This window comes from Lithobates pipiens, unplaced genomic scaffold (genome assembly GCF_037356315.1).
Source record: "Lithobates pipiens isolate NorthernLeopardFrog02 unplaced genomic scaffold, aLitPip1_a1.2 Scaffold_1, whole genome shotgun sequence".
Taxonomy (NCBI): Eukaryota; Metazoa; Chordata; class Amphibia; order Anura; family Ranidae; genus Lithobates; species Lithobates pipiens.
This window is the reverse complement of record NW_027507685.1, coordinates 9,845,377-9,872,927: the sequence shown is the minus strand read 5'-3', so window position 1 is coordinate 9,872,927 and position 27,551 is coordinate 9,845,377. Positions and strand designations below refer to the sequence as shown.

Here is a 27,551-nt window from a genome sequence, read left to right as displayed (position 1 = left end):
TGTTTGTTGCAAATAGAACATTTTTCATTTTTTTTTTTTTTTTTTTTATCGTAGTAGTTTTTGGAACTGAGTTGCCAGGAAATTGATAAATGTCTAACCCCAAGGATGTGTGTAGCAATTCCAGTCAAGTGTGTAGAGCACAAACCAAAATCAATCAAAGCTATTTTCTGCAGTGTTTGCACCAGCCCCGCCACAAATTTGATCTTTGTAATTGCAACTACCTTACATACAAGGATGCTGGATTTGCTTTTGCTATAAATTATGAGTGTGTAAAGTGCCAGTATGCCGAAAATGGACTATCTATTTTTGGGAATAATGTGACGGCTTTAAGCATGGTTTGAAATAATTTGCAAATAAATTAGGGAAGTGATACAGAAATGTTTAGTTTACTGATTTATTTTATTTTTTTTAATTTTTTTTTTTTTTTACTTTGTAGTCTAGTGTGAAAAATTAAGAACTTCCCTGACTCCATTGCTCACCTTAGTATTCTCAGAAGATAAAGAAAATCGTTAGCTAGATTTTTCTGCCCTGTCTTTTTATTTATTTTTTTTTTTTTTTATTGCCTGCATTAGCTCTCCCCTATGGGGGGATCGGATGATTATGGACCACCTGTCCGTTTTTCATCCGATCTGCCAGACGGATGGTAAATAGGACATCCATCCCTCTGGATTTTTGCGTGGGGAACGGATGTCAGCGGACACGTCACCGTTGACATCCGACGCTCCATAGAGCTTTATGGAGTTGACCGTTCAGATCCGCCTGTCAGTTTTTTTTCACGTGGATCTGAACGGTCCACATGTATGAAAAGAGCCTTAGAATGTCCCACTTCACAGGCCAGAAATAGATGGTCAGCTGATACAAACATTCATAGTTGGAAAATGTTTTATTATAAGAAAGATCTTCAGTGGCTTGATCATGCAAACATGACCTGGCTGTTATCTGAGATCTGTAGGCATCATATTTGAAAGAATACTTGGTATAGCTTGTGATTGCTTTGCCTAGCTCTAACTATTCTAAGATCTTTGATCCTTACTACCTCTTCTGAACTGAATGATAGGATTTTATTGTAGACACCTGTTCTTTTCCAAAACTACTAGCCCTTATCAGCAAAGCTGTCTTCATTTCTCGGCCCAGTCCACCACACAGCCCTTTGCTCTCGTGTTGAAATTTACAAGCTGCTGTCTTGCCAATGATGGATAGTGAAACCTTTATCTATCCTCCAGGTCTTTTACTAAAGCACTTGGAGTGACCATGTTTTTCCTATTACCTTCACAAATCTCTCAGTAGCAAGCAATTCAAAAGGTCAGTAAAGCTTACATTGACCCAGGAAAAACGACCTGATCATAGAAAGTGGTTCTAAAGCCTTAAGGTTTTTCACCCCAGTACATTCTATGCATTATGGTGAAGAACCTTTTGTGCTGCAAAATCCACCCCAGCCCCCCTTATTCTTACCTGAGCCCAATTTAGCAAGAGCACTGGCTCTTTGCTGTCCCCCTGGGCAGATTGATAGCAGTGATAGCCATTGGCTCCTGCTGCTGTGGATGGCAGGGCCAAGCTGCCCTCTCTGTGTTAATAGACTCAGACAGGGGTACTCGGGAGTGAGCATGCATGGGTGCCCCTATAGAATGCAGCATTCCATGGGGGCATTAGCCGAAGAGGAAGAGCCTGAAGCCATTGCATAGAGCAAGCATGTATGACATGTTTGATATATCAAAAAAAAAAAAATGAAGCTTTAATTAAAACAAAGGAATTATATAAATTATAGCAAAGAATCCAGTGCAAAGGCACTGTGCAAATCCAGTACAATAGCAGCGCTCCTGTTAGTCCATTAAAACATGACAGGCATTTATACGTTTGATCATAGAAGTAACAGAAACATGACACTTGGTGAATAAAATTCTGAAAGCAGACGGTGGTCCTAGTAGATGTTATAAGCGTTCACCATACACAAAGATCCGCACCGCGTGAGTCACACTCCCCTAGGGGTTTAAACTCGCCAGAAAGCAGTAAATCACAAGCCTTGAAACAATCCTAGTAAAGTCATCCAAAATATAGGACTCCATGGATAATGAATCATAAAAGAAAATGATTCCACATAGCATGATCCTGTTAAAAATGTATTCCAAACCCCCAGCCCCCCCATTTGTATTGCACTTACAAACTAAAAAAAAAATAAAAAAATCAGCGAGCAAGTAAATATGAAAACATAGTCATCAGTCTGCTGGTATAGGGAACAGCCAGTATAGGTTAAACAGCCGCATTGATTCCTCCTGGTTGTGTTTCCCTGACTGTGACATGCACACGTTGCTTCCCGTCGCCGTAAGGTCACACCCAAAAGTACATATGCTCTCACATACATATGCATATAAATCTGTACTTTTTAGCTAGAAAATTTACTTAGACCCCACATACATTATACAGTGGGGAAAATATTTGATCCCCTGTAGATTTTGTAAGTTTCCCAACTTACAAAGAAATGAGGGGTCTATAATAATTTTTTTTATCATAAGTGTATTTTAAATGATAAAAAAACACATAAAACAAATGCTATAAATTAAAGTGTTTTTAACCTTTCACTGCATACCAGCTGCCAGTCCCTCTTTTTTTTTTTTTTTTTTTTGTATCCAGCTGTAACGTGCTGTATAAATGTTTGTGGAAAACTAAGCTTCTAAATACAATTTTTGCAGATACCTTCAGGCTGGTCACGTGACTCCCAGCCGCTCTTCTACTCCGATCCAGGACTATAGCAGGAGGGGCCAAGATCTCCTGCTAACGTCACTGTGCTGGCCGCCCGGCTCCCCCCGCTGTAGCCCTTAGATGGGGACGGAGGGCGACCGGGAGTCACGTGACCAGCCTGAAGATATCTGCAAAAAATGCTATTTAGACACTTTGTTTTCCACTTACACTGCATGTTATAGCTGGATAAATGAGGGGCTGGCAGTAAATTTTAAAATACTAATGGCAGGAGGGGAGGAGCAGCTCACACACGCATACACAGAGCTGACATGCAGGGAGGGGAAGTGGGGGAGAGGAAAGGAGAGAGCAGATGACAGAGGCACGTAAACGGACCATGGTGTCAGGGCTCAGCGGCCATGATATACCGTGGTCCAATTTACAGGGGGAGGGCAAGAACTGTCAGGATCTGCCAGGTTTTTCATTTGTTATAGAGGGCCAAATTACACAGCACAAGCACTGTGCTGTTCAACATGCTTTAGGGGAACAGGATCCATTATATAATTTTTTTAGTTTAACAAACACTTTACGTTATTTGATCATCAACAAAACATGACTTAGTGGAGAAATCTTTGTTGGCAAGCACAGAGGTAATGCATTTCTTGTAGTTGGTGACCATGTTTGCACACATCCGAGGAGGGATTTTGGTCCACTCTTAACAGATCTTCTCTAAATCCTTAAGGCTTCTTGTCTGTCGAATGGCAAATTAAACCACCTAAAAGAAAAAAAAAGTGTGTGTGTATATGTATATATATATATGTGTGTGTGTGTGTGTGTGTGTGTGTGTATATGTATATGTGTATATATATATATAAATAATAATAATATTATATTCAGGTCCATTAGAATTGTGTTGTCCCAATATTTATCTTTTTGGCTCTATACGCCACCACAATAGATTTGAAATTAAACGAACAAGATGTGCTTTAACTGCAGACTTTTAGCCTTAATTTGAGGGTATTTACATCCAAATCAGTTTGTATATGTGCCTCCTACTTTTTAAGGGAACAAAAGTAATAGGACAATTGTCTGCTCAGCTGTTTCCTGTCCAGGTGTGTGTTATTCCCTCATTATCCCATTTACAAGGAGCAGATAAAAGGTCCAGGTTCATTTCAAGTGTGCTATTTTCATTTGGAATCTGTTGCTGTCAACTCTCAATACGAGATCCAAAGAGCTGTCACTATCAGTGACGCAAGCCGTTATTAGGCTGAAAAAACAAAACAAACCCATCAGAGTTAGCAAAAACATTAGGTGTGGCCAAATCAACTGTTTGGAACATCCTTAAAAAGAAAGAACGCACCGGTGGGCTCAGCAACACCAAAAGACCCGGAAGACCATGCAAAGCAACTGTGGTGGATTACCAAAGAATTATTTCCCTGGTGAAGAAAACGCCCTTCACAACAGTTGGTCAGATCAAGGACACTCTCCAGGAGGTAGGTGTATGTGTATCAGTCAACAATCAAGTGAAGACTTGACCAGAGTGAATACAGAGGGTTCACCACAAGATGTAAACCATTGGTGAGCCTCAAAAACAGGAAGGCCAGATTAGAGTTTACCAAACAACATCTAAAAAAGCCTTCACAGTTCTGGAACAACATCCTTTGGACAGATGAGACCAAGATCAACTTGTACCAGAGTGACCGGAAGAGAAGAGTATGGAGAAGGAAAGGAACTGCTCATGATCCAAAGCATACCACCTCATCAGTGAAGCATGGTGGTGGTAGTGTCATGGCGTAGACATGTATGGCTGCCAATGGAACTAGTTCTCTTGTATTTATTGATGATGTGACTGCGGACAAAGCAGCAGGATGAATTCTGAAGTGTTTTGGGCAATATTATCTGCTCATATTAGCAAAATGCTTCAGAACTCATTGGAAGGCGCTTCACAATGCAGATGGACAATGACCCGAAGCATACTGCGAAAGCAGCCAAAGCGTTTTTTAAGGGAAATAAGTGTTATGCAATGGCCAAGTCAATCACCTGACCTGAATCCGATTTGAACATGCATTTCCCTTGCTGAAGACAAAACTGAAGGGAAAATGCCCCAAGAACAAGTGGGAACTGAAGACAGTTGCAGTAGAGGCCTGGCAGAGCATCACCAGGGATGAAACCCAGCATCTGCTGATGTCGATGCGTTCCAGACTTAAGGCTATAATTGAATGCAAAGGATTTACAATCAAGTATTAAAAAGTAAAAGTTTGATGGATGATTGTTAATCTGTCCCATTACTTTTGGTCCCTTAAAAAGTGTGAGGCACATATACAAACTGTTTTAATTCCTACACCGTTCACCTGATTTGGATGTGAATACCCTAAAATTAAAGCTGAAAGTCTGCAGTTAAAGCACATCTTGTTCGTTTTATTTCAAATCCATTGTGGTGGTGTATAGAGCGAAAAATATTAGAATTGTGTCGATGTCCCAATATTTATGGACATGACTGTATGTAACTGTACTCATCTGGGCCTCCAAAAAAGTATAGTGGATAAATGGGAATGAATGGGGCCTGCGGCACACGTGCAATATAAAGGGGACGTGGCTGGGACCATGTCAGTGGAAATATTGCTGGATTAAGGCCAATAGTATGCATTATCTCAGGTGTACTGCACTTGAGGGTGGGCAATTTATTAATGGATAACTTAAAGTGGAAGTAAACCCATCGATTTAATAGTCTATTTAATAGTTTCAAAAAGCAGTTACATTCCCGGAATGCTGGAAATTCTAACTGTCACATTGGTTGTGCTCTCAACCAAACTGTCAAACCATCCAATGGTTGGTGTCATAACTGATCACATGTGCAGCATCATGACAATTGAAGATTAAACAGAGGCCAAGATGGCAGCTTCCTTGGCATAAAACGATAGAAGGTTTACTTCCACTTTAACTAAAGGTTTAGTTTTTATTTTGAGCTAATAAAGCTACCCAGGAAATTATTTTGGTGGCTTTCACCAAGTATTAACCTATATTTCCTGTGTACTACTTTAACACTGTTTACTTTATATTTATTTTATGTAACTAAATTTTAATGCACCCATTTATTTTCTTTAATTAATGTTTTTACCCATAAATCTTCAGATAAGCACAGATAATGAATTCTGGCAGTATCAAGGTACAGTTGCCTTTTTTGAGTTGAATTATTGGTCATGTGAGATTATTTTCCACTTGCTTTGGAGCTGTAGGACGTTCTTGTCTTATTGTATGACTGACAATTCACACTGTCTCTGACTTATTGTTTGCTTTGGAGAACATGGATGGATGAAACCATCTTGACTTGCTGTAACTGTAAGAATATATTGTGTGGTACAGTGTAACTGCATATCTAAACTGGCTTTCTTTATGTTTCTTAAATTCTTATTTTTTGGCAAAACATAAGGAACTGGCCACAGTTACTGTGAGTGTGCTTGATATCATTGCCGTTCTGTTGGATCTACAGTGTTCACCTTTCTCGCACATTAATAAACATTGATATATATATATATATATATTTATATATATATATATATATATATATTTTTTTTTTTGTAACTACACAGTTAAGCCATTCCAGACACTGACATTCTTTTGTATGAAACTGCCAGTATAGCAAAAGAGGGGATTTATGAAACTGGTCATGCATTATCCAATGGCATTTAATGTCTGTGTATCTCTGGAGCAAGCGAGGACATGAAATGTCTGAATTTCAGGTATTCTGGCCATAGGGCGCTTCTTTTGGTTAAGATGTTACTTTTTACAGAAACTTCAGTGTGAATGTTGCCTTAGCTACCTGTGTTTTTTTTTTTTTTTTTGTATGTTTGATAGGGATAACAACATTTTAAAGATTTCAACAATGTGTGTTCACAATAGACAAGGTGCAGGCCCAAATAATTCACATAGTTGCATTGAGTTAAGTCTAGTACACAGAGTGGGTTGAACAAAAAAAAAAAAAAGACTGACCGCACAGATTGGACATGCTGTACTAACAATCTGATGTTAGCACAGCAATCCCCCCACGATGAGCTGTTGATTTCCGAAAGGGGGATGGCCCCCCTGCCTGGACACTCCAGTCAATGATGAGAACGCTGATCGGGAGCATGTCGACTCCTGGTTTTCCAGCATGCTTGTCCAACAGAAGCTGGCCCGGCTGCCATACACACTGGCCAAATTGTATTGAACTGGCCAATGTCACCTAGCATTTGGCCCCTGCGTACTAGACTTTACGGTCAAAAGACTGAGCTCAAAAGACCATGTACATATTGGTCATAGTCAAAAGTATAAACACACAATGATATCCACTATCTGAGTCTCATTCCCATCCTTCCTTCCAAAGGTGGTTTCAGTGTTCCATCTTAACGAGGACATTGTTATGCCATCCTTATGACCTGCTCTAAGCATCCAAAGGAAGTCTCACTACATTGAGTGGACGTTGTCAGAGCCAATAGTGTGTACCTAAAACCTACTGCTTCTTTTAGGGCCAATTCACACAGCAACGCAAGAGCGGCAGTCTCTCCTATTTGAAGCGTACAAAAGGTACACTTCATTTACTGCACTATCCGGCAGATACCGCAATGTCTGATCCTGACATTGCAGTGCTATTCAGGCCAAAACACTGCGATAAAATACAGCATGTCTGCATTTTATTGCAGTACTAGGCTGCATTGGAGTTTGACTGAAACGCATAGGAAACAATGGCTTCCTTTGTGTCCCTGCAGTGACAGACCTTTTACCATGCCATAAAATGTCTGTCACCATTTCTGTCCCTGTTTGTTCTGTCATTGTGTCCATGCAAGGGACACACTGCTTCAAAGTCCAACATTGCTAAATGGATAAGCAATTTCAGGGCTTATGCTCTAAAACAGGGGTCTCAAACTGGGGGCCCTCCAGCTGTTGCAAAACTACGAGTCACATCATGCCTCTGCCTGCGCGAGTCATGTTTGTAACTGTCAGCCTTGCAATGCCTCATGGGACTTGTAGTTTTGCAACCGCTGAAGGGCCACCAGTTTGAGACCCCTTCTGCAATGTCACATGCACACTCCAAAACCGTTAGCGCATCCTGGCCCTTTAGGCACAATGCCTCCAATCTGTTTTATCCAGCTGTATTTACTAGTGCAACTTATAACATCCAATTGAAAGATGGAACACTAACATGTCAGAATAAAAATCCAAAAACTGAATCGCCAAGTTGGAAGAAGGCTCACCCCCCTTATGTCAATATTTTTTTTGGACCACATTTTGCTTTAATTACAGCCTTTAGTCTATTGCGACATGTCTCTATTAACTTTGCACATCTAGACTTTGCAAAATTTGCTCACTCTTCTTTGCAGAACTGGTCAAGTTCAGTTAAATTTGATGGTGACCATTTGTGGACAGCATCCTTCAAGTCATTCTACAGGTTTTCAATTTTGGGGTTTAAGTCTGGGCTTTAACTAAAGCATGCAAGGGCTTGCCCCATTTCGCTTTCAACCACTGTGTGGTCATTGTTGCCATGTGCTTTGGATCATTGTCATGTTGGAAGGTAAACCTTCTTTCCATTGACAACTTTCTGGCAGAGGACAGCAGATTTTTCTTAAGAATATCATGGTTGGCCCATCCATTTTTCTTCTATCCTGATAAGTGCTCCATTCCCTGCTGCAGAGAAACACTCCAGTAACAAGATCTTACCACCTCCATGCTTTACTGTAGAAATGGTGTTATTTGAATATTGAGCTGTATTGGATTTCCGCCAGACACCTTAAAGATTCTGAGGCCACATGGAAAAAGCTTTTCTCGTCAGATGAGACTGAAATTTAACACACTTTTCCATGTGGCCTCAGAATCTTCAAGGTGCGTTTAAGGTGGTCAGATGAGACTAAAATTTTATTATTTGGCCTCAACACCAAACAATATGTCTGGCGGAAATCCAATAGAGCTCACCATCTAAATAACACCATTCCTATAGTAAAGCATGGCGGTGGTAATATCTTGTTATGGGTTTACTTTATCTTGTTCGCTGGTTACTTTAGTACCTCTGCTTTGGTGCTTAGGACTATGCCTTCCAAGAAGGGTACAGGCATCTCCATCAGGCTCTGAGGATTCTAGTCATGTCTCCACAGTACCTTCCTCCCCGGAGAGACCAAAGGTGGCTAATCAGGGTGAGCTATTGGGAATGTCAGTTGCAGCTGTTTCCAGACCCTGTTTGTTACTGAAGACGTTTGTCCTCAGCTTTGGTTGGGTTACTGTAGAGATGAGCTGTTTAATCGCATCCTCTTCCCGGAGTGGAAAGAAATGCGATAGATCTCCCTTCCCCACACGGGCCCTCAAGCAAGGCACGTTAATACATGTTTACTTTAAATATACAGGATTCCTCATGTTTGCACAGGAATGCATGTCTGCATAGATACTTGTTGTGTAAAGTGGCATAACACATTTCATAAACGCATACTTACTTTGCAAAGATGCTTGTTCCATGGCACATGTTCAGGTGCTTGGCAAGCAGAGATCCTTGACAAATCGATCATCTCTATGGTATCTCTAGGCTACTCCCCAAAGACCCTATGAAAGTAAGCCGTTATGTCTGGTGCTAAATTGCTTTGAGTGGCCCTCCCCTCCAGCGAAGGAGAACCTGTTCGCCGGCAGACCGAGCCGGGTACTGCATGGGCCCCGCTGCCCCTTACTCAGGAGGGGCGGAGGAGGCTCGGAAGATTTGGAAGCCTCGAGCACGGACGCCCTTCGCAAGAGGAACGTCTGGCCAGACGCTCACGGCTTAGAAGGGATTGATGTCTCAGGGTATAATCAGAGACCCCTTCAGAAGAAGCAGGGTATGTGGTTTTATTCAAATCTCTTCATGGTACCGAAAACGATTGGAGATGAAAGACACATTTTCAGATCTCAAAGACCTAGATCTGAATCGCTTCCTAAGCATCCACACTACCGGGAGGAGAAGTTTTAGCATCAATAGATATCAAAGATTCATATCTATATGTGCCAAACTTTCCTGGCTCATCAGAAATTTCTGCTTTTTGCGGTGGAACAACAACACTTTCAGTTCGCGGCCTTGCCCTTCGGTTTAGCCACTGCTCCCCGGGTATTTACAAAAGTTCTGGCCCCAGTACTAGCAAGACTAAGTGGCCAGGGTATAGCAGTAATGGCATACCTTTATCTACAGCAGCAGGGCGTCTGGCGTTGGAATGATTAAAAAAAAATGGTGTCCAGTACGGTTGGTAATCTGGAACACTTGGGCTAGTTTCTCAACCTAGAGAAATCATCCTTGCGATCAGTAAGGATTATTTTTGCCCCAGGCAAAATCAAGGCTATAAGGAAGCTGGTCCAGGTGGTCAAGGCGAGGAAGGTTTCCTCGATTTTCCTTGGCATGAGGTTGCTAGGGAAGATGCTGGCTTCATTCGAGGCAGGTCCCTATGTCCAGTTTCAAGATTGGTGCAATACAGTATTCTGTCTGCTCGGAACAGGAAGGCCTAAGGATATGGTTATCCAATGAATCTGGCCCCAAGGGTGCGCCAGAGTCTCGGTTGTTGATAAATAGGGATTTTCAGGAAGGGAAATACTTAATTCCGGTTACTTGGAAAATAGTAACAACGGATGCCAGCCTATGGGGCTGGTAAGCAGTCCTAGAAGAGACCACTGTTCAAAGAAAACGGTCAGAGTCCGCAAAGTCTTTGCCCATCAACATCCTGAAGATTCGGCAGTACGCCTGGCTCTAATAGCCTGTACGTTCGGGGTTGCATAATGGTCCCGTCAGGATACAGTACGACTATGCCACAGCAGTGGATTATTTCAATCGCCAAAAAGGAGCACCAAAAATCTCACGCAGCCCAGAGGGAGGTGAAGCATGTTCTCTGGGCCAAGGGATCCGCTCGCATACGGGCTTGGATGCTTTAATGACTCCTTGGGATCAGTTCTCATTGATCTATGCGTTCCCACCAGTTCAGCTGCTACCGCAACTGTTATGCAGGCTCTGGGAGAAACGGCAGCCGGTAATTCTAGTGGCCTCGGTGCGGCCCAGTAGATCTTGGTATGCAGGAATCTTAAAGATTGGCAGTAAGGGGGTCCTTGGTCTCTTCCATCTTGGCCAAACCTGCTTCGCAGGGGCTGGTGTTCCATCCTGCCTTACAAGCGCTAAATGTGACGGTTTGGCTATTGAAACCCACATTCTACGGATTAGGGGGTTTTCAGGTTCTGTAGTAACTACCCTGATTAATGCAAGGTAGCCGGCCTTTAGGACCATTTACCATCGGGTCTGGAAGGCTTACGTTTCTTGGTGTGAAACCAAAAGATGGCATACTCAGAAGTATGTCATAAGTAGAGTTTTTGCCTTCCTACAATTAGGAGTATAAATGAAGTTAACCGTGAGTACTATCAAAGGTCAAATCTCGGCCGCTTGCTTCGCATTCTTGGTCTGGGCGTTTATACAAGGCGTAACACGTTTAATTCTGCCAGTTGGATCGCCCTTGTGTCCGTGGGATTTGAGTGTGGTTTTGTCTGTTTTTACAAAGTGGATGCCCATCCGGGTTTTTCACAGAAAATATAATATCCTTAAAATTCTAATGCAAAATGATCAACAATGATTGAGCCCTTCCAAATAATACTGGATAGTCATACACAGAATACTGAGGGTATTGAAAATTTACATGTACATAAGAGTATCCACATTAATTGAAAAAGAAATTTCACTGTCACGTGGAATCCCCTGCGTATCCAGTCCACATAATTGTTCAATTCAAAATGGATTTAGATGTGGGAATAGCCAAGTGTTGTGTGGGGATCAAGTTCCCGATCATACCAAAAAAAGAAATCTGGAGACCCAGATACAACAAAACCGTGTACTGAGGCCCGGCAAATAGACAATCTGGAAAAGAGGACATGTATAGTAAAATAAAATATGTCAAAAAAGGTATCCAAACAGCAGCTATCATTGATGGAACCCGATAGGATAATTTGACAAACCTAAGCGGAGCAGTGATATCAATTACAGGCAGACAGGTAGGTGGGGATATGGAGAGCTGTAGACTAATTCAGTGAGATAATGGCTGTTGAAGTCATTCGTTGCCAGATAATGGGGCACCAAAAAAGAAAAATACACAAAAAATGTATACAAGAGAAGTTTGTATGCACTCAGGTGTACATATTGCTTGTAAATCAAAAGCCCAACTGCATTAAATCAGAGTTTCCCCATGTTACTCACGCTCAATGAATATAGTGTGTGTGTGTGTGTGCATGTGTATATGTGTGTGTGTAATATATATATATATATATATATATATATATATATATATATATATATATATATATATATATGTATATGTGTGTGTGTGTGTGTGTATATATATATATATATATATACACACACACACACACACACACACACACACACACACACACACACACACACACACACACACACACACACACACACACACACACGCGCGCGCATACGCATGTGTGTGTGTGTATATATATATATATATGTGTGTGTGTGTGTGTGTGTATATATATATATATATTACATATTAATTACATACACACTTGTGTTTGTTGTCTCTGGGTCTCCAGATTTCAACTTTTTTTTTTGGTGTGATCTGGGACTTGATCTCCACACAACCCTTGGCTATTCCCGTATCTAAATCCATTTTGAATTTAAGCAATAACTATGTGGACGGGATACACAAGGAGGGGATTCCACATGACATTGTCATTTCTTTTTTTTTATTAATGTGGATACTCTTTATGTACATGCAAATGATTATGTTGTAAGTTTTCAATGCCCTCAGTATTCTGTGTATAACTATCCGGTATGATGTGGAAGGGCTCAATCATTGTTGATCATTTTGCGTTTGAATTTTATAGATATTATATTTTCTGTGAAAAACCCTGATTGAGACAGCATCCATCTCTGAAACGTGTCTGGTCAGGAAGGTGATCTTTCTTTGCATTTTTGTATACACGGTATCCATGGTCATGTGCAATATTTTATATATGTTTTCTAATAAATGTTCAATATTTTTCTACTGCTTCTCAATGTTTATGTAGTAGTGCCTTTAAAGTCCCACCCTAGGGGGCTTTTTCCTCTTTTAGGGCGCAGGGCTGGGGGGGGGGGGAATTCTGGGACTTAAAGGGTACCTCCACTTTTTGGAAAAAATGGCAAATTAAAATAAATATCATAAACCATAAAAAAGCACCTGCTCCCCTGTGATATTACAAACAATAAAGCTGACTTCCTCATAGTGAAAAACGATATAAACCTTGACCCAAAAAAAGGAAACGGAGCTAATACAGCCCTAATAACCTGCCAACAAAACCACCATAATGTTGCAGTCATGATAAAAATCGCAGATTGCCACCATTACTAGTAAAAAAAAAAAAAAATGCTATACATCTATCCCCTATTTTGTAGACGCTATAACTTTTGTGCAAAGCAATCAATATATGCTTATTGCGATTTATTTATTTTTATTTTTTTCATTTTTTTTTTAAATGGGGATATTTATTACAACAAAGTACAAAATGTTCGGGTTTTATTTTAAAATTGTTGCTCTTATTTTTTATTTTTTTTGTTTATAGTGCAAAAAATAAAAACCGCAGAGCCGATCAAATACCACCAATAGAAAGCTCTATTTGTGGGGAAAAATGAGATGTCAATCTTCTTTGGGTGCAACGTTGCACGACCGCGCAATTGTCAGTTAAAGTAACACATTGCCGAATCGCAAAAAAATGGCCCGGTCATTCTGCAGCCAAATCTTCCGGGTCTGAAGTGGTTAAAGAGTAAAATGAATTGGATATGGGCATGGCAGCCAATACTTTTTCTCTCTTTCGGTGTTTCAGTGCTGAATGTGAGAACAAAAAGGATAATCTCTATCTGGTTGCTATGGGTATTAAAAACATCTGTTCCTTAATTTTCATGTAACCAGCTGTTGAAATCTGGTGTGTGTTGGTTATGCTAATTTGTAGTAGTAATCGTGTGCTTTCCCTGCAAAGGCATCCATCAATTAAACCTTGATTTAGATGTTGCATGTGACTGGTTTTTACTAGACTGTCTTTGTAGTGCGTTCAGTTACATTTATGCATTGCACCTGTTCATTGTACAGGCTGCAGGGCACAGTTCATATAATATTATTGCTACAAGCCACTGCAAAAGACCATTAAACCATATTTGCTTATCCAAGAGAATTACTTACGGAAAGTACGCTCGTGATCACAGGCCATAAATAATGTTATATGTTTGGGAATGTTCAGGTAGATTTGCAGATTGAATTAATTAAAAAAATAAGTGCTCACTAAATATATTTAACTGCATTGATACAAGAAAGAAAAGAGCAATTTACTCTCCGTTTTTTTGGGAGGAATTCAGAACAAAGAAAAATTTTCAGGGTAATGTTTAGGCACAGTGAACCCTTCTAGATGTTCCCTACACTAGTGTTTCTCAATTCCAGTCTTCAAGGCTTACGAAGAGGTCATGTTTTCAGGATTTGCCTCAGATGGAACGGCTGTGGTGAAATTAATCAAATCACCTAATGCAAAATAATGAAATGCCTGAAAACATGACCTGTTGGTGCACCTTGAGGACTGGAATTGAGAAACGCTGCCCTATACCATAGCAAATGTTCACTTTTTAAATTCAGCACTCCTTTATTAAGAAACGGTATAAACACAGGGTTTGCAGTCCCACATAGGTTTAGTAAAATACTTCAGACAACTGCATAAAGTTAAAGTGGTTGTAAACCCTTACAACCAACTTTGACCTACAGGTAAGCCTAGATTAAGGCTTACCTGTAGGTCCAAGAAATATCTCCTAAATCTACACGGTTTAGGAGATATTTGCCGAAAGACAGGCACCGCTGTCTACGGCGCATGCGCCATAGACAGCGGCGCGCAGGCGCACTGAGCGTGCTGCGGTCAACGGCGATATAACGCGAGTGGCGGCTCCCGTGCGCATGCGTGGGAGTGGCAGCTTCGCCGAATGACAGCGGCGGAGCAGGAGACCCACCGAAAAGATGGATGCTCCAGACTACAGGGGACAGCGGTGACTTCGCTGGCTCCTGTATCAGGTAAGTGACACATAATGGACTACTATGTGATGCATAGTAGTCCATTATGCTTTACCTTTGCAGGGAATGAAAGAGGAAGTAAACCCATTAGGGTTTACTTCCTCTTTAAAGGGTCTTCCCATTGGGCCTCCATCAGAGTTGAAAAAGCACAACCAGGTTTTTTAAATGCCAGTCTACACAATCATTTATTTAGCTGAAATAACCTTCTGATGCCACTCCATCATCCCATTAGGCAGACTAGCAGCAGGTACAAGCTTGCTACAGGCCACATCAGTTTCTACAGGCCAGTAAAAAAGTACAATATCAAAAGAGAAGTATGGGGTTCCAAAAAAAATTGCATACTTCCATATATGGATGCAGCATCGATCTGATGCTGCAGTTGTCTCCTGCGGATTCTTGGACCAAGAACCGAGCATTCACATTGACTGCTGATTGCTAATTTGTTTGCAGAGAGCATTGATGGTCAGTCACTGGCTCTCTACTCTGCCCCCAGCACTCACTGGGGGAGCACATAGAGGCAATCGGTGGTGAGGTGTCAGTCTGACACACCGCTATACCAATTTTGGTAATGAGCCTCCGTCAGAGGCTCTTTACCACATGATCAGCCATGTCCAATCACGGCTGATCACAATGTAAATAGGAAAAGCCGTTGATCGGCTTTTCCTCACTCGCGTGTCACAGACGCGACTAGAGGAGAGCCGATCGGCGGCTCTCCTGACAGGGGGTTCTTTGCTGATTGTTTATCAGTGCAGCCCCCCCTCGGATGACCACGCAGGACCACCAGAGAAGGGGGCAACGTGGATGGCCAGGTATGTATCCCATGGCCATCCACATGTTCAAATGAATGCCCAATCAGTGCCCACAAATGGGCACTGATTGGCACCAGTATGTACTGAGACATCAGTGATGCCCAGCAATGCCACCCATCAGTGTCATCAGTGCCACCCAAGTACCCATCAGTTCCACCTATGAGTGCCCATTAGTGCCGCATACCTGTGCCCGTCGGTGCCACCTCATCGATGCCCATCAGTGGCGCCTTATCAGTGCAGCCATATCATTGGCCATCATTGAAGGAGAAAACTTACAAAAAAATTTAACAGAAACAAAGGTGTGTTTTTCAAAAAAATGTCCATCTTTTTTTATTTGTTGCACAAAAAATAAAAATCGCAGAGGTGATCAAATACCACCAAAAGAAAGCTCCATTTGTGAGAAAAAAATGATAAATTTGTGTACGGCGTCACATGACCGCACAATTGTCATTCAAAATGCTACAGCGCTGAAAGCTGAAAATTGGCTTGGGCAAGAAGGTGCCTGGTATTAAAGTGGTTAAAGGCATTTTTAGTTTTTGGTTTCACTTTAAGCAGCATTAAAATTTACTGCTCCTGTAAAAACTTTTTTTTTGCATTGATACGTGTCCCCCAAGGCAGCACCTGGGCCCCCATACTATTTTTATCGTCAATAACTTGCATATAAGCCTTCAAAAATGGGGCTTTTTGATTTTTCTAGTTTGGGCCCTATAGACTTTAATAGAGTTTGCGGCCCGGGTCTGAACTTTTTACATGTTTGAGATTTCTGGTGTAAACCGAACCTGGGGGATGTTCAGCCCATCACTAGTGCAGACTGATTTCTGGGCTCAGCTAGCTAGTGGGAGACACCTGTTGCTGGCCAACGGAACTACACCCTTCCATTGGTGCCACCAACAGGTAATTCAGGTCCTGACCATGGCTTTTATTTCTATCCATGTGTGCAACATCTTATGGGTGAAATCCTGATCCGCCTAAGCTGTCTGTAAAAGATATCTCATTGGTATGCCCTTTGAAGGACTGCTTTTTGTGGGACACTTTACAAGTTCATTAAGGATGTTACAGGAGCAAAGTTCCTCCTTCAGCTGCCAAAAGCTTCAAAATTTCCTGTTCAGGGGGTTCCATCTCCTCAAAATGCAGGGCACCCTATTGCTTTATCTTTAAAGCCAAAATTCAAAACTTTTTTCCACTTAAAACTTGGATCACCAATCTTGCCAGGTCATACCCCAAATCTTCTTTTACAAGAGTTTTTAAGAGTGGGGGGACGTCTTTTATATTTTACGTTCATCTGGGTCACAGACCTATGTGTTCAATCATTGGTTTTAAAACCGTACCAAACAGAGTTGTAAACTCTACCCCCTCAGTTTTTTCTCTTAAACCAACTAAAATCTACCCAAGGATAATCTGATTTGCAGACTGCCCTGAACCACCTCTTATCAAAGGGAGTGGTTGTTACTGTCCCCCTGGAGGACACGTTTAAATGAATATACTGTATAATGCAAACTTTTTTTCCCCCCTTAAAATCGTGGGTGCAAGTTATACGCCGATCCCCCGCCGATTTTTGAATTGTTGTTTTTTGTGGCTCTGCGGCTTTCAACTATTTTCGGCCGCACTCGGCGACTTTTGGAAAGCCGACAAGAACAGCAGAGTTGAAAATCGCTCTCAGCGTCGCCATTTTTAAACGCCAAGCTTGCAAAAGACACTGACAAGGCTGCAAATGACTGACAAGGCTGCAATGCAAGGCTGCAAATGACTGACAAGGCTGCATTGATGGGCATTTAAATGCTTTTCCTTTTAAACTTCCCTCCTAAACTTGGGGTGCGTGTTATATGCTGATAAATATGGTATTTATGAATACAAACTATTTTAGTGAAAGATCATGACCATACATGTAGTAGATCAAAGTCATTCATCTTATATAAAAGTTAGAGCCAGATCAACACACGTAGAATTCTTTCGGTATACAGTATATAGCAGTCTTAGGAGTTTATACATCATATGTAGCTATATCCAGGAAAGAGCTGAGGTATGCCTATTTAGTGCTGTGACCCAGTGGATTGCCACAAAGTGTATGGATCAGGCTTTCCCATGGAGCAGGCAGGAACATCAGGGATAGGGATGAAGCACAGGCACATTTGTATGTTGAGTGATTAAGTGACCTGCAATAGTGAATGTCTATGTAGCTACTTGTTGCCAAATGGGTTTAAGGAATTTACAGCTCCAAAAGATGTTGGTTAATGAACCCAAATCAGGGCAGCTGCGGAGCTACTGTGGGGTATATTGAATGAAGTTTTGTGTGCTTCATATACCACCTGGTGTGAAGTTTGACAGCTGTCACATGGATTGAATGTGACCTTGTGTTCTTGAACATGTTTGTCAGCATTTCTTCCCATTCAGTGTTCAAAAGTATGACCTATCTCTCTCTCCCAGCTAATCATTGGGTTCGTTTTTTCCTCTAGAGCAAACTCGTTGAGAAAGCGATAGATTTTAGATATAACCCCTTTGTCTTTGGAAGAGCATGCACATTTGTGTTCATATTGGGTACTATCTGTTTGGGCTTCTAAGGTGCCCTTGCTATGATAAAAGTGCTTGTTTTGCGTGTATGGAAATTGCTCAGAAGGGGTAAATTGTGCTCTAATTGGAGTTGAGTTTTAAAGTGAGAACCATCTTTGAAGGATTGAAATATTGTTACTCCAGCTGTGCACCATTGGAGGAAGTGATGTCTGTTGAAGGCTGTGGGGAAATCTGGGTCTCCTAGAAAAAGAGTATGGGGGGAGAGATCAATTAGAATTTTCTGCCGTATAGGGACTATAGGTATAAATATTGGTATGCAATTGTATTCAGTGATATTTGACTCGCTTTTATAGATCTGGACCATAGTAATCCTGAAGAAAGGGAGACTAGAGTATGTTTCAAAAGCTAGCCAAGGAATATCTGTAGAAGGGACATGCCATTGGGCTGTTTGAGCTAATCTGGCCACCATATAATAGCGTCACAGGTCTGGGAGGCCTAGCCCCCCAAGGGGTTGAGGTCTGTACAGCAGGGATTTGTGGAATTGTGTTTTTTTGAGATGCCATGTAAACTTAATAATGTCCTTCTGGATTGGTTCAATATAAGTTTGAGGCCTAGATAGGGAGGGCAAAAAAAAGCAATTTGGGTAATATGGCCATTTTTATGGCAGTAACCCTGCCTAGGAATGAAATATGATGCTAGCCAAAGTCTTTAACAGGATTCTGTTATAGGAGACTATAGGGTGATAATTTGCCTGAAACAGGGCCTGAAAAGCGGGAGTGATCTGTATTCCTAAGTATCGAAATATTTGAGTGCACCAAGCGAATGAGAAGTGATGCCGCAAAGAGGTCGCAAGGTAATTTGGTATATTTATTGCCATTGCAGAGCATTTAGGTAAGACTCCTAGGCCTAATATCGTATGGAGTGATTCCAGTAGGGAAGTCAGGTTGGGCAGTGCAATAAGGGGGTTTGTTAGGAATAGGAGGACATCGTCTGCATAGAGACTTAGTTAAAATTCTCTAGGGTGTTTATGAATATCCCGTGATATTTAAATTTTCTGAGATAGCACGGGATAAAGGCTCTATTGCCAGGGCAAATAGGAGGAGGGGACAAAGGGCACCCCTGCCTAGTCCCTTTTTGTAGTGGGAAAAATAAATGAATATATTTAAACCTGTTCACAAGTGGCAGGTCTTTTCTAATTCAGGACCCAAAATCTCTAAGCAAGTAATTTTGTGTTTGAGTCAGAAAGGGCTGGCAACTCAGGTGCTCTTGAATAAAAGTCCTTTATTGGTTACATGGGTAGAGGCTATATGCTGACGCGTTTTGGCTTAAGAAGCCTTCATCAAAGCATACATGTTTGATTTAAAAACTGATATTTATAACAAACTAAGCACTCCAAATGGGGCAGGGGCATCCTGATCAGAAGCAATCAAAGACAATTAAAAACACATGGAGAGAAGAAAGGAAGAATCACAGCATGCATATGAAGGACAGATCATGAACAAATAAAGCATGTTCAAAGTGGTACAATAAATGTATCAAACAATGCAATTATGTTGGAAAAAGATTTATGTCCATTCTATCATTCAAGCCATACGGTTTTCTAGTATTGAGAGTATGAATCCACCACGCTTCCAGTTTTAGCAAAATACGATGCGGGTCACCTTCTCTTGGGGGTTTTTTTAACCTGTTCAGCACCAAAAAAGAAAAAAGTATCTATTACCATGATGAAATTCTCGGAAATGTTTTGACACCTTATTTTTAGCGTCATTCACATGTTCCGAGATTCTAACTCTCAAAGGGCGTATAGTGCACCCAACATTGCAGGCTGCAGGCACTACATTGAATAACATAAACTACCGATTTAGAATTGCAGTTAATGTACTGTTTGATGGTATATGTTTTCTTAGTAGAAAAGGAAAAAACTGAGGTGCTTTTTTTTTTTTTTTTTTTTTTTTTTTTTTTTGTCTGTGACATTGTCTGCAGGTATTAAGGCCACACATGTAGAAAACTACAGTGGAGAGCCAGGTCTGAAGTTTGTTTGGCTTCTGAGAGCAAAACAGACTGGGTGTGAGCATGCTACCCAGACCGGGGGGGCCTTATACTAGAAAAATGACAACCCCCCTGGGTGGCACTCTCCAGATCCTTGTCAGTATATAGGATGGGAAGATGTTCTTTGAGAATCGCAACAATTTTGTTCTTTTCTAAAGAAAATGTGACAAAATTAACTTTCTATTCAAACAGTGCAGCGTTCTCTTTATTTGCACTACTGTTCTGAATCATCTCGACCTGATCTCTGTGAAATGCTATATTTTTACTTCTAGCTATTGTTCTTGTATTGTAGCCCCTTTTTTTGAGTCGCTTTTGAATTGCTGTACATTCTTGCATAAAATCCTTGTCTGTAGAGCCGTTCCTCCTGGCCCTGATGAATTCCCCAGTGGACAAAGACTTAATCATGTAACTGGGTTGACAGCTATCCGCCAGTAAAAGGGAATTCCCTGCATAGGTCTTCCTAAAGGTTCTGGAAGTCACTGTGTTGCCATCTAAAAGTCTATTTGGGTTGGGTGGTGCACACAGGTGAACTCCAAATTTAGAGAGAGTTAGTATTAATATATTTCATAAAATAACCAATAGTGTCACCCAATCCATGCCATAATACAATCAGGTCATCAATGAAACGACCATACCAGGCAATATTTGTTTTAAATGGATTACTGCGCCAAATAAAATGGATTCTTCCCACCAGCCCATGTAGAGATTCACTAAAGAGATGCACCTTGACTCTGAATGTAGTACCGTTCATCAAACATAAAGAAGTTGTGTGTCAGGAGGAATTCTACTGCTCTATAAAAGCGTGTGTACATTAGGACTGTAAATACTGTAACATGAAAGATAGTGTTTGATGGCTGTCAGTGCTAGTGAGTGAGGAATGCAGAAATACAAAGATCTAACATCTATAATGATCCAGATACATTCTGTAGACCAAAAAATGTCCTGCATGTGGGCTAACCAATGTCCAGGATCCTTTATAAACCTAGGTAAATGAACAACAAGCGGTTGGAGAAATTTATAAACCCATTCTCATTTCTCCAATAGCGATCCTATACCAGCAACTATTAGACGACCTTTCAATGGATTGTCTTGCTTGTGTATTTTGGGGAGATGGTGAAAAAAACTGAATAATGGGACCTGTGACCATGAGATAATCTACAGTTTTTTGATCTAGAACACCCATCCCCTTGCTTTCATCTAATAAGTGTGACACTTTGTGTTGAATGGTTGCTGTAGGATCAGAGGGGACAATATTTAGTGTGATTTTCCAACTAAGTGCTTCCTGTTTATAACTAGCAGTATCTAAGATCACTACAGCACCCCCTTATCTGCCTATCGAATCACAGCAGAATCAGAGCCGTTTTGCAGGCACTTTACAGGCGCTATTTTTAGCCCAAAAGCGCCTAAAAAAAAAAAAGCCCCAATGGGAAAGGTGTCTGTTTAGGTTTTATGAGATGAAGGGGGGATAAAAAAATAAATAAATAAAATAAAAAAATCGGCCTAACATATCGGCCCAAAAAAATCGGCATTATATATCGGTCATCGGTCGCCATGATTTCTAAATATCGGCATCGGCCAGAGAAAAACCCATATCAGTCGACCTCTATTTAAGACTATGGTTTCTTGGTTAGTCAGATTAATTTCATTTATATTGTGTTGCTGACATGATTCTTGCAATTTAACCAATTCTGGTTTTGAACAGGGTAAAAATATTTATCCCTCATGTTAATGCTTGATTTCTGCATCCCTCTATTGATTTCTGTATTTTATTGGGATTTTTATGTGATGGACCAACATAAAGTGGCACATAATTGTGAAGTGGAAGGAAAATGATAAATGGTTTTCCAAGTTTTTCTTTTTTTTTTTACAAATGTCTAAAAAGTGTGGCGTGCATTTGTATTCAGCCCCCCTTATACTTTGTAGAACCACATTTCACTGCAATTACAGCTGCAAGTCTTTTTGGGTATGTCTCTACCAGCTTGTGAAATGTTTGCCCCATTCTTCTTTGCAAAATAGCTCCAGCTCTGTCAGATTGGATAGAGAGCGTCTGTGAACAGCAATTTTCAAGTCTTGCCACAGATTCTCAATTGGATTTAGGTCTGGACTTTTACCGGGCCATTCTAACACATGAATATGCTTTTGATCCAAACCATTCCATTGTAGTTCTGGCTGTATGTTTAGGGTCATTGTCCTTTTGCCCCAGTCTTAATTTTTTCGTGGACTCCAGCAGGTTTTCTTCTAAGATTGCCCTGCATTTGGCTTTATCCATTTTCCCATCAACTCTGACCAGCTTCCCTGTCCCTGCTGAAGAAAAAGCATCCCCAAAACATTGTTACCACCACCATGTTTCACGGTGGGGGTGGTGTGTTCAGAGTGATGTGCGGTGTGTTTTCCACCACAGAGAGCATTTTGCTTTTAGGCCAAAAAGTTCATTTTATTTGACCAGAGCACCTTCTTCCACATGTATGCTGTGTCCCCCACATGGCTTCTCGCAAACTGCAAATAGGACTTCTTATGGCTTTCTTTCAGCAATGGCTTTCTTCTTGCCACTCTCCAGATCTGTGGAAAGCACAATTAATAGTTGTCTTTTGAACAGATTCTCCCACCTGAGCTGTGGATCTTTGTAGCTCCTCCTGAGTTACCATGGGCCTCTTGTCTGCTTCTCTGATTAATGCTCTCCTGTCCGTTTTGGTGTATGGCTATGTCTTGGTAGGTTTGCAGTTGTGCCATACTCTCCGTTTTCGTATAATGGATTAAATGGAGCTCCGTGAGATGTTGAAAGCTTGGAATATTTTTTTTTTATAGCCTAACCCTGCTTTAAACTTCTCCAAAACCTTTATCCCTGACCTGTCTGGTGTGTTTTGGCCTTCATGATGCTGTTTGTTCACTAAGGTTATCTACCAGTGTGTAATTTAATCTCAATATAAATACAGCTGTTGTGTGAAGCCCGCAGAAGTTTTAGACTGTTTACTAATTAATTCACTTCTGAAGGCAATTGGTTCCACTAAATTTTAGTTAGGGATATCAGCATAAAGGGGGCTGAATACAAATGTACACCACGCTTTTCAGATATTAATTTGTAAAAAAAAAATTGAAAACCATTTATCAATTCCTTCCACTTCACAACTATGTACCACTTTGTGTTTGTCTATCAACATAAAATACATTTACATTTTTGGTTGTAACATGACAAAATGTGAAAAATGGGCAACCCTGTCTCTCTGGGCTTAAAGTCAAAAATGTTGGCTTGGGTCTTCTCTCTTTATCAACACCCAACAGTAAAAAAATAAAAGCCCCCCTTACAATTGTGTACTTACTAAAATACAATTAAAATAAGCATTGGTTAATACATAAAGATGACTGCCCAGATTGAACGACGCTCTATCACTGGGTAGAGTTCGAACCAGCTGGCAGATGGACAAACCTTGCAGTCACAGCTAAACGCGTTTCGTCATTCCATCTTTGTCAATGGGCAGGATGATGCTATGAGGTCTGTTTCCCTTTGTTATGAGATACTGAGACTGGTGGACGATTCCAATCTATAGTGAGTGACTCAATGAGGTAAAAGACATGATTAAAAGGCATAAATATCTGATAGATTCAGTGAGTGAAAACTTTGAGGGGAGTGCTATCGCGAGGTGTGGTGAAGGATGTGTAGAGCTATATACACCTGACATATCCTAAGGAAACACTGAGTGGATAAAGCTTAATTTAGAACTCTCCTTTTAGGGTTTAATTAAGTTTGGACTATTTGGAAACAAGTGGTTACTTTTATTAAAGAGCACTGCTTTTTTAAGATTTTTTTAGATTTTTTTTTTTTTTCCCCCCCTTTCATTTGTTTGGAATAAGCTATGCTTTAGTTGCAGCCATGTGCTCTATGCACACTACACATCCCATAGTCCCTAGTCCATCTCTGGAATGACCAGGAGAAGGGTGGCTATGTTTCTTCATTTCAACATACAATAAGACCATGGAGATCAAACGTAGCCACTTGTAATAGAAAGTTGCATCACCGCAGCAAAAAAAAAAGGGGGAATTTGTAGGAGGCTGACGGCATTAGAGAAGGTACTATTTTGAGTTTATACATAGATATATGTTCTTAAACCAAAGCTTATGGCTTTAACTGCTTGAAGAACGCCCACCATACTTTTTACTGTGGCAGGGCGGCAGCTCTGTGCCAGATCACATACCTAGTAAGTGATCTGACACGGGGTTTGGGGCGCGTGCTGCCAGCGACCTGCTCCAGCTGTGATTTATACACAGCGAGAGCCCAGTGGCGGGTACTGTAGGCTCTGTGTCCACCAGTGAAACAAGTGTCCTGTCAGAGGGGAAGGCATTGATCCTGTGTTTCTGCAAAGCAGGAACGTGGATCTTTGCCTTCCCTAGTCAAAGCAACTCTCCCACAGCAAGTAAACTCAAACCTAGACATACATTTAACCCTTTGATTGCCCCTGATGTCCCCTTCCATGCCATTGTCATTCGTACAGTGACAATGCATATTTTTTTTTAGCGCTGTATTAGTATCACTGGTCCCCAAAAGTGTCATGTGTCTGATTTGTCTGCTGCAATATCGCAGTCCATCTATTATTAACTGATTTGCTGCCATTACTGGTTTAAAAAAAAAAAAATATCCCATAGTTTGTAAAGGCTATAACTTTTGCACAAACCAATCAATAAACGTCTATTGGATTTTTTTATTTTTTACCAAAAATATGTAGCAGAGTACATATTGGCCTAAATTGATGAACTGATGAAATTCGTTTTTTGTTTTTTTTTTCTACATATTTTTTTTTTTTTATTGGGTATGTTTTATAGCGGAATTAAAAAAAAAATATATATTTTTTTTAAATTGCGGTTTATAAATTTTTGTTTATATTGAAAACAATAAAAACCACAGAGGTGATCAAAAACACACCAATAGAAAGCTCTATTTGTGGGGGAAAAGGCCAATTTTATTTGGGTACAGTGTCACACAAGTTGTCAGTTAAAGTAATGCAGTGACGTATGGCAAAAAAAAGGCCTGGACGTGGATGGGGGGGGGTAAATCTTCCGGCGCTAAAGTGGTTAAACAGAAATGTTTTTAAAAGTTGGAGAAAGAGCTGGAACAGAGGGCATAGCATAGTCACATTCTGTTTACATTTAAACGGGCATGACATTAGAATATTTTATATACTGTTTATTATACTTTCTAAAAAAAAAAATTAAAAATGTTGACAAATGTTTTCTTTTTCTACAGAAGACACTTCAAATATGGGATCCTGCAGGCTGTGTGAATAAGGAAGGTGATGAGCTGTGACCACGTGTATTTACTACAATATAGATTGCACAGATATTTGATGAAGAAGAGGGCCCATTTGCATCTCATTAAATTATTCATTTATTAGCATTTTCATTTTTTCTTTCCACCCTCCAGTATATGTTCACGTTGTGCATTACTGTATTTTACATGTGTTGCTGATTACATTATGCATTTATTTTCAGTACTTGGCTGAAAGTGTTTTCCTATTCCATAATTTTAAGCACAATGTGCTGAAACAGATATTTTCCACCATATGAAAGAGATTCCTTTTGTTTTGTAAAGCGTTTCAAAAGGTTGTCACATTACTGCCTGAAACTTTAACTTTAATAATTTGCAATATACAATGCATTCTTTTTAATTGATAAAAGCAAGATATAAACAGCTAGTGAATATTTTTTGAAACTTACCTCATTTAAATTCAGTTGTATTTATTACATGGCCTTGTAAGTACTGCAGGAGCAAAGTTTTTTCATGGTAATGAATAAGAGCTGTTTGTATATTATGTATGACATCAAGTATCTGTTAAAGAACAAGAAATTAAAAAAGAACCATGTTGTTTCCAAAAGTCCCTAACTGCAATTCTGTTTTGTCTTAATGTTTTTAAATTAAAGGGAGAACAGTATTTTCCCATGAGAAATTAGGGTTCAGTTCTACAACTACAGGAGCTTTGTATTGCCGAACTTTAGCCTAAAAAGTTTCAAAGACTTTTTTTAAAGGAATTTTTAACTGCTGAATTCTACCAGTGTAAGCTTTTTTTTCTAAATAAACAATAGTTTTCTCAATGGGTCGTAAATCATTGTCTGTATCGTGCCTTATTTTATATTCATCATTATTTACCAGCTTAAAACCTTATGAATTAACACAGCTGGATGAAATTGTTGACTCTGATTGGCATAAGCTTTTTGTTTCATTTACATTCAACGTATTCCTATGAGGTATTGCAGTGAAAACTATGGAGTTTCAAAAAAAATATGCATAGTTTATGTGTATGCCTTGCTAACTGATTACATATGTGCCAAAGTGCAGGTACTGCGGTTTCTTTTCCTTCTAGATGCTGTTTAAAATATTGGTATAACTATTTGAAAATGGATAAACAAGGAATCACCAGGTGGTAGTGTGGACACATTAACTTCAATAATGTAACTGTGCCACGTCCCAAATAATTTTATGCAAAGGGCCAAAAGTTAATTGGACAGCACGGTTCATGGACTTTATAGGCATAACCAAAGTAAAGTTAAAATACAAAACTTTGATACTCAGAAGAGGCTTAAAAACATTTAAAAACCGTAGCATTCTACACCTTAAAACATTAAGGGGTGGTGGCCCAATTCTATTCATTCAACATATAAAAAGACAAATTCTAAATCCAAATGATACAAGTAGTAGAGGATTCCACCACTTCTTCACAAGAGGTTCAACGTTTTTCCTGTATTAGGCTTCCTCGGGTGGAAGGTGCTAGTGTATAAATGCTACAAATAACTCACCAGAAACCGTGTCCCAGGTAAGTTACACCATGCAGGGAACCAGAAATCGAACCAAAATCCATTAGATAAACATCTGCCTGGTATGTACTTAAATCTATAAAAAAAAAAAAGTATTTTTCATACATCATGGGACACAGACTTAGGCTAATATTCATAACCTGCTGGGTTATACTTCATCTCCAGGTAAATGGACGCTGGTAGACTAAGGGTCTTTAGACAGGAAGTGATCCCCTATATAACCCCTCCCATACAGGAAGTACTTCAGTTTTTTTTTACCAGTGACTGCAAGGTGGATGGCACGGTTGTTTGAGCTCTCTGAGCTCCAGGTCTCTAGTCCCACAAACAATTCTTAAATTAATCAAGGGATTGACTGATCGGATCCATTTGACACAGGCTTTAAATGGTACCCAAGCCACCCAAAGAAGACTCAAGATCCTGCAAGGTTTTACCTGTAATGCGGCCTCCAAGCGCTGGACCCTGCGAAGTGGAATACTACAGCACTAAGGCATTCTCGCAGGGTGCTGTAAAGGGCCAAGGGAGTGGGCCCTAAACATGAAAGGGGTACCCAATCCTTGAAGGTCCTCAAGTGACAGGAACCTGCAGTGAAGGGTGAAGATTGGGTTCTTGGTTTCTAAGCTGCCCTGCACCTGGACGGGTA

At 40.4% G+C, this 27,551-nt stretch overlaps 1 protein-coding gene across 1 annotated transcript in view; it reads left to right on the top strand.

Moving 5' to 3' along the window:
• THOC2 (THO complex subunit 2) overlaps positions 1–26,191 on the top strand; it is a 196,926-nt gene extending 170,735 nt beyond the window's left edge. Inside the window, exons 38-39 of the mRNA XM_077478429.1 lie at positions 5,792–5,839; positions 25,347–26,191. Coding sequence (XP_077334555.1) covers positions 5,792–5,819 — 28 coding nt within the window. The 3' untranslated portion in view covers positions 5,820–5,839; positions 25,347–26,191. The remainder of the gene's footprint in view (positions 1–5,791; positions 5,840–25,346) is intronic.
• The last annotated feature ends 1,360 nt before the right edge of the window (positions 26,192–27,551 follow it).